The sequence below is a fragment of the Crocodylus porosus genome, unplaced genomic scaffold, assembly GCF_001723895.1.
Source record: "Crocodylus porosus isolate Cpor-Errol unplaced genomic scaffold, CroPor_comp1, whole genome shotgun sequence".
In the NCBI taxonomy this organism is placed as follows: Eukaryota; Metazoa; Chordata; order Crocodylia; family Crocodylidae; genus Crocodylus; species Crocodylus porosus.
The window spans coordinates 71,933,135-71,941,452 of record NW_017728931.1 but is presented as its reverse complement, the minus strand read 5'-3'; the positions used below and the strand labels follow the sequence as shown (position 1 = coordinate 71,941,452).

Below are 8,318 nucleotides of genomic sequence, written 5' to 3'. Positions count from 1 at the left end.
TTCCCTCCGCACACTTCCCAGCCTGACAAAAGGGCGAGTCCAGTTACCGACCCCTTTAAACTCCACTCTCTCACCTCTTCTCTCGCTTTAATCCCTCCACTCTTTTCCCCCCTTACAAATACCAGGTCGCTTCATTGCTCCTGGCACCTTTCTGATGGCTATGTCTGCCTGCAGGGGAGGCCTTGCTCAGGATAGGAAGAAACGCTTCAGTACCTACTGTTGCTCTCTCTGCTTTCCCCCTTTTATTTGCGTTTGCCGTGAACTTTTCTGTGCAATTGCTCCGAAACAATCAGACCCCCGGATCGTTAGCTGTCGGAGACGAAAGATCAGACAGGCAATTAAACAGGAAAAAAATACCTTGCACTGACCTTCTCCTCCCCGACCCTTCCTTTTATTTTTTCATTCATACCACGTTTATTCTTACAGCTCTAGGTTGAACTGCACGTGCAGTGTTGCACAAGACACAAGAGATTTACACGTGGCTTCTGTCCTGTGATAATGCCGTCCAAAATCCTTACATAGTATAAAACAACCCAAGAAGTTAACATCAAGGCAATCTTGAAACAATTAGGAGCAAGGTTAAAGCTTCCGAGAATTATCAGCTCTTGTAGATACCTGATTACTTGGTACTTAATGTTTTATATATATATATAAATATATAAATATAAATATATATAAATATATATGAGAGAAGAGCTGTATAATGTTATATTACAATATCCAGGTGTTATGCCGTGTCTAAGCTACTTCTTTTTCCAAATTTCTGATAATTAGAATAAGTCAAAAATCCCTGCCAACCTGCAGCCAGCTAATACAGACACAAATAATTACTCTTTCTTTGCCTCTCTAGGGTTGTACAATATTAAAACTGTATTTGAAATAAACTGTCTCCTTGGGAGGCAGAGATATTTGGAAATCTACGCTTCCTCAGAGCTTGGGGTTGTTGGGGGGGTTTTTTGCGCAAGATCTATGAACTTTGGGGAAAGGGTGGGTGGCTCGGTTTGGCTTCCTTCTGGCTGCTCAGTTGTTCAGAAATATGGGAGTGACTTCTAGATCGGTTTAATATGGTCTTGACTATTAAATAGCCATCTCTAAACTATTGAGAGTTGTAAACCTCTGTTAGGCAAAATTTGCGCTGGCCTAAAATTTTAAGTGCCTGAAAAAGTAAATTGCAGAGTGCCATAACCAGCTTTAAAAGTTGCTCTCTTACAGGCTCTTTTTCTTTCTCTCTGTCTGTCTGTGCGTCTCTGTCACTCTCTCCCTCTCTCTCTCCCTCTCTCTCTCACTCTTGCTAGTTTAACTTCAGAAACTGCCCACCTATTTGAACTCCCCAACCCAGCAGCCGGGTAACTTGAGAAATTGGTTGGAAGCCGTTTGGCTCAAGCAGGTTTTTCACTAAACAAGGAAAATCTCTCCCAGAGAAAGAGAGAGAGGCTCCATGTGACCTCCGGGGCTGTACCCGGGCGTGCGAGGCTTCCCAAGGAAAGTTCTCCGCGTGGTTGCAATTAAAATGTTTTTTATCTGATAGTCATAACGATAATCTTTACCTAAGTCTAAAGCCAAAGCAAACAGGGTCCGGGAAGCCCCAGATCAAGAGGTAATAACTCGGTCCAGATAAACAGTCTGGGATTTCATCAGGGCTCTTTCCGGGCGGGGTGGGGATGGGGTGCACCGTTATCAGGTTTAAACTAATGATCGTGATTTTTCTTCCTACATGTTATTAAACGCGAAACAACGCTGCCCGGGGACAGCCTGCCTGAGTGCCGGCTTGGAGGGCTTGGCTCCAGCCGCCTCACCTGCGCTGCTTACCCAGGCGCTTATTTTTTATGGGGAGTGAAGGTGGTGGGAGGCCCCTATGGGCCCATTTCTAGCATAGACCCAGCGGGCTTCAGCACCGCGACCTCGGCTCCGGAGTGCTCATCCTCTGCCAGCCCCTGCCTGCGCTCAGGTGTCCTCCGGAGATGCTGGAGAACTCCCTGGTGACAAGATCAAAGCGTAGGTTCAACCTCCCCCAGGAAATGTTAATTGAATTCTTCCCTCTTGGCTGAAAGGATTGAAGAAATTGAAGGGAACCGCTCCTTTCTCGCATAACTCAGCGACAGGAGAGCCAGGGTCGGAGCCAAGGTGGTGGCTGAAATTGGAGAAGACCTGCTGGTCAAAGCACAAGGTCCCGGCTAGGCGTCTACACTCAGGAGGGCTGCGATGCAGCTTCGGGACCCCCGGGGGACTTGGCCACAGCGTTGCCCCTTGGTGGAAAGCGTGGTGATTTGTCACAGAGTGGGGAGAAAAGCCCGAAAGCTGCCGGTGGGACCCACAGATTGAACGAAGCCAGTCATGTGCTCGCTTGCCTTTGCCCCGGATCACAGGAACTAGCAGCTTTCCCCATTCTCAAGGCTGCTAAAACCCCTCGTATCCCTTTGATCTCTCCCGGGAGTCCCAGATGCAAGCAGAGGCCAATGTCTTCTTCAGCTGTGGTCTAGCCACAGCCTTCCAGCAGCTCTGGCAGGTACTAATGTGTTTACTTAGGTGTGCAAGGCTCCCAGAGCTCGGGGGAGCCAAAAGTTTAGCACTGTCGGAGTCCCAGTAGCGCAGGTCCGACTGGGAAACAGTTTTGCTGGAGGTGGTGTCGGGGGGCGGCTGGATGAAGGGAGAGGAGATTATTACCTGTTTCGTGGGTTTCGTGAAACTTGCCCCGATCCAGCAGGAAACTTGAATTCACGATACGCAAATGAATCTTGCAAACCAATCTTAATATGCAATGGTTCAAATACTAAACTCTGGTATATTAAAGGCAAAAGTCCCCTGGCTTCAATCGAAGTTTGCCTAAATATTTCAGAACAACGACCAATTTTCAGTCTATTTTCTTGGCTAAGACCCTTAACTTTTTGAAGAAAAAACAAAACCAACAACTGAAGGACAAAACCCTGGATACCTTTCGTGGCAGGGTGAGCTCTATTAAACCCTGATCCTTGAATTTATTCAGGCAAGTTCAATGGGAATTTACTTCGGTGAGGGCTGCACTATATGGCTGTCGATCTCAGATGTCTTCATAGTTCAGATGTGATTTTTATTTAATACTTTAATACTGCTTTACTATGGTTAAGAACACACATGTTGTATTAAAATACCTCACAGTCGCTTACATGGGGTCTATTTTCCCCCTGAATCTACCCCAAAGCATCAGGCACTGGGTCAGGGCTGTAAGGACGGTAGCCAGTGCTAATATTTCCATCACATTTTGTCCATAACATTGTGTTCATTACGTTTTGTCCATAAAACTTACATTTCGTCTCTAATCCTGTGGCTGCGATGCTAATGACACTGGATTCGGATATACCGAGGTAGTTAGACCCTGCGTTTTCTCAGCTTAATCTATAAAACATTTGTTTTTTCCTTTTCTTTTAACCATTATTTTGTTTTGATTTTCATTGTGAAGCAACTCGAGCCATTTCAGAGGGAAACGAGAAAAGTTCTGAAATAAAATCCGCAATAATATTGCCTTAAAAAAAACTGTTTTTGCTCAGATTTTTAAAAAATCGCAAACTATTCCAAGAATGTGTTTGTCAAGATATGTCTTTAAAAGTAAGTATAACAGCCTGGCTCCTCTGGGATGGGGAACTCCTTGGGAAAGCTGCCTTCTTTCCGCCTGTGAAAATTTCCCCCCGACTTAAAAAAAAAATCTGTTAACAAGAGTTTGTTAATTGTGTCTAATGCTCTCTGAGCTCTAGTTTTCAGCACGTCGGTCCCTCTCTCAGAAGTGCAGCAGCCTCCGTTTCCCCTCGCATCAGCCTCGTTAACCAACCTTGTAGTTTGTGTTTTCTCTGCCTTTTTCCCCCCCAGTTCCACTCGCCTGCTGCACTTTTGCAAATTTGTTTTGAGATCACTTTACAAAAGAGCCCTGGACCCTCTAAGGGATACCAATTACAGCTTTTCCTGACTGACAGCATCCTCCCCCCTCCCTCCCCAAGCAGAGGGGAAACAAATCTGAATCCCCCAAAGACTCCCGGAAAAGCCCAGCCTCAAACCCTCTGGACTGAGAGTTAAAAAGTCACCCTGGAGATATTTTGTGCCTCGTACCAAAGGGCTTTGGCATTCAGCTGCCTACTACCTACTTCGAGAGGACCCCCTGAAAGGTGATCAGAGCAGTGTCGCTAGCGCGCTAAAGAGCAAGTTTATTTGTGCACAAAGCACAAATCTGTAAACAGGTCTAGTTTAGCCACCGCCAATGTACTAAATCAAAAGCTCTGTGCGCCCCAACCCAGTAAAGTCTTCAAGCTACTGCTGACCAACCCCGCTTTATCTGGCTGCTGATTTCTGAGAAAAACAATTGGGAACTGAGATGTTTCCACCGGGGGCCGCGGCCAAGTGAATGTCAGCCCGGACTTGGATGGAGCGAGCTGAAATGCAGTGCTCGCTGTAACTGCATTCCTCGATCAGCTTTCTGCCTTTGGTACAGGATTCATTTCAAAGGGGCTCTCCCTCTTTATGGCCCCAAATAAACGGGAGCAGGGCAGACGTAGCCGTTTTCCAGCGCTTGGCTAATGCTTTGAAGCAGAACCAGAGAATCGGCGAAAGCGAGGGTTGGAAGGGACCCCAGGAGGTCACCCAGTGCAACCCCCTGCTCAAACCAGGACCGGTCCCAACTAGATCAAGCAGAACTTCAGCTGTGAAATAGGCCGTTTTTGTGCCGAAGTAAAACGCCCCTGTTAAGAAAGAGCCGCCTCGCGTGCACACGCTGAGCGAGGCAGAGAGCAGTGGCCGGGGGCTGCTCCTCCGAGCGCTGCGTGAAAGAGGCAGCAGAGAGGGGCACAGCTTTTCGAGGTGCCTGGCAAACCTGAAGCCTCTCCATGTGTTTGGCAAAAGGCAGCAGTTTCACACGACCTTGTCTTTCCCTAGGGCTCCCTGCCAGCTTCTCCTTCCAGCAGGGTTTGGACGAGGCACCTGGATCAAGAAGGGTTGTCGGTTGTAGCCGTGTTGGTCTAAGGACACGGACTGACAAGGGTCTTTGATCAGACCAACTGAAGAGTTGGGAAGAATTGTTCTTTGCGAAGTTCTTTGGGAAGATGTGGTATCTTTTATTAGACTAACTAAATAGTTGGGAAAATTGTTCTTTGGAAATTTTCGGGCACACATGCCCTTCTTCAGGCATTGGGAAACTGTTGGTATTCTAGCCAAGCGAGCGCCCACACGTCAGCAGGCTTTCCCTCTCCCTGAAGAACCGTGTTTGTGCCTGAAAGCTTGCAAAGTTTTCCCAACTATTTAGTTGGTCTAATAAAAGATATCATAGATGCTTTTCAAGCAAATCCCTGAACGTCAGTCTCCCGTTGTACTCCTTCGTGAGGCCACAGCTGGACACGTTTTGGGCTCCACAATTCAAAAGAGATGTGGAGAAGCTTGAAAGAGTCCAGAGAAGAGCCACGCGCATGATCAGAGGTCAGGGAAACAGACCTTATGACGAGGGGTTGAGAGCCATGGGACTCTTTAGCCTGGAAAAGCGTAGGCTCAGGGGTGATCTGATGGCCACCTATAAGTTTATCAGGGGTGACCACCAGGATCTGGGGGAATGTTTGTTCACCAGAGCGCCCCAAGGCAAGATCCAACAGTCACAACCTTTGCCACCACCGATTCAGGCTGGACATAAGGAAGAACTTCTTCACTGAGCCCCCAAGGTCTGGACTAGACTGCCATCGGAGGTGGTTCAAGCACCCACTTTGAACGTCTTCAACAAGATAAGCATCACATTTGGATGCTTATCTTGCTGGGATCCTACGATCCCCGCTGACTTCCTGCTCCTGGGGCAGATCCTTCGGGGTCCCTTCCAGCCCAAATGCCTATGAAATCTATGGAATATCACATCTACCCAAATACTTGAAAAATGTTCTTTGCCCAGTTATTTAGTTGGTCTAATAAAAGATATCACAGCTACCCAAATAACTTTGTAAAGAACAATTTTTTCAACTATTTAATTGGTCTAATACAAGATATCACTCTACCCAAAGGACCTTGTCCGCCTGGATGAAGAAGTATATGGGTTGTAGCCGTGTTGGTCTAAGGGCATAGGCAGGCAAGGTTGTTTGAGCAACTAAAATAGTTGGAAAAATTCTTCTTTGCAAGCTTTCGGGTACAAATACCCTTGGTCAAGCGGAGGAAGCGTCAGGCTGAAGCAAGAAGGGAACTTGCAATGTCAGCTTCTCCTGGAGAAAGGTTAGGAAAAAAAAAAGAAAAAGAACAGGCCTCTCTGAGTGCACAGAATAACTGGCCCAGCCTCTGCATGGCTGAGTCCGTTGAGCTTAACCCAAGCACCACCCTTTTTTTCCCCCCGAAACTCGGAAAGCATCTGGATCTAGCCAAAGGGGTTCTTCAAATGCCTGTTAAATGGCTTCATTACCAGCCTAATAACCCCCCTCCCAGCCTCAGTGATCTGCTGCTAGGTCTTTGGAAGGCTTTTGTCACCGACTTGTGTGAAGTTACTCGGGCTCGTGGGGGTTAGAAATGTTACACTGCCAGGAGGGGGTGGCTGCCCTGGCAGCTGGGACGCATCTGTAACGGTACAAGTTTGCCTGAAAGCAGAAAATTAGCCGGCCCAGAGCAGGGCCCTACAGTCGTGTCTCTGGCAGCATCAGGTCATCCCAGGGAGAGAGGCCAGGAGAGTGGAGCAGCAGAGGTTTTTTTTTTTTTTCCTTCGGCAAACAGATACAGTCTCCTTCTGTGAGTACCTCATCAGGGACCACTAAGATCTGACCGCTACCTGGCATGCTATTCTGCCTCGCATTAACACATCATGTCTCTGCTCTGTTGAAATGTTTTCTTCTTCTAGTGCTTCTTCCTTTTTTTTTTTTTTTTTTTTTTTTACAGCTGTGTTTGTCAAATCATTAAATCAAGGGGCAATGCGTGTCCCAGGGCAAGATCACAAGCGGCTTCCAGCTGGAAGCACCGGCCGCCTTGTAAAACGGGCTAAAGCCATTCCCCATGTGTTGCAGGGCCGGGGGCGCTGCCCTGACTCCCCGGGGCAGCACGGAGGAGGAATCAAACGGGGCGTGGATGACGGGCGGGTGGTTTTAACCCTCTTCTCTTTTTACACAAAATCGTACATCTCCGTGATTTCGATTTCCCCCCACCCCCAAGCTTTTGATTGGGTTTTTTGTTTTTTTTTTTTTAAATCCGTCCCATCTTGTATTTCTTTTTTTAAAGCCAGGCTTCGGGGGTGCGACGAGCGGCTCGGCCGGCGCGGGGTGGAGGAGCTGTCTCCCGGGGAGACGTGTGCGTGTGCGCGGAGGGGGCTTGCCAGGAGGGGATGTGATGGGACGTGCTAGCCGAGCGGACCAGCCCCCCAGAACCGCTGCATATAAGGCGCCAGAGGACACAGCCTCCGGCCACTGATAACCGCCCGGGGGAAGCGAGGGTGGGTGCCCCCCGGGCCGCACTCCCCAGCCCTCTTTCTCCCCCGCTGCTAGGATGGAGGCGATGGACGCCTGCCAGTTTTCTCCATCCGAGTTCTTCTACGACAGCTCCTGCCTCTCCTCCCCGGAGCGGGGCTTGGCCGAGGGCCTGGAGCACCGCGGGTCCTCCTCGGCAGGAGCCCCGCCGGGCTCCGATGAGGACGAGCACGTCCGAGCCCCCACGGGCCACCACCAAGCCGGCCACTGCCTCCTGTGGGCTTGCAAGGCCTGCAAAAGGAAGTCCACGACCACGGACAGGAGGAAGGCCGCCACCATGAGGGAGAGGAGGAGGCTGAAGAAAGTCAACCAGGCTTTCGAGACCCTCAAGAGGTGCACGACGGCCAACCCCAACCAGCGCCTGCCCAAGGTGGAGATCCTGCGCAACGCCATCCGCTACATCGAGAGCCTCCAGGACCTGCTGCGGGAGCAGGTCCACGGCTACTACGGCCGCTCCGAGCCCGCCAGCCCCGCGTCCCCCTGCTCGGACGGCATGGTAAGAGGGCGAGGGCGGGGGCGGGGGGGGCTGGGCACCGCTATGCCCGCCGCGGCGGCGCTGCACGAGCCCCGCTCCCGCCGAGCCGCCGCACTACCCTGTCCGCTCGCCCGCAGGCCGAGTGCGGCAGCCCCGCCTGGGCCAGGAGGAGCCGCAGCTTCGACGCCGTCGCCCTGCACTGCCCCGCGGAGCACCCCGGTAAGGCGCTGCCCCCCGGGGGGGGTTGGGGGTTTCCGTGCCCCTCCCGGTGACCGCCGCGCTGCTTGCTCTCGCCGCAGCCTGCCCCGCGGCCCGAGGCGCCGCCCCGTCCAGCCTGGCCTGCCTCTCCAGCATCGTGGACCGCATCTCGTGCCCCGGGGCCGCCGCCCGCTCGCCGCCCGCCGGCC

The 8,318-nt window shown here is 50.8% G+C and overlaps 1 protein-coding gene across 1 annotated transcript in view; it reads left to right on the top strand.

The window, feature by feature from the left end:
• Positions 1-7,159: 7,159 nt before the first annotated feature.
• MYF5 (myogenic factor 5) overlaps positions 7,160-8,318 on the top strand; it is a 3,621-nt gene continuing 2,462 nt past the window's right edge. Inside the window, exon 1 of the mRNA XM_019543928.1 lies at positions 7,160-7,932. Coding sequence (XP_019399473.1) covers positions 7,456-7,932 — 477 coding nt within the window. The 5' untranslated portion in view covers positions 7,160-7,455. The remainder of the gene's footprint in view (positions 7,933-8,318) is intronic.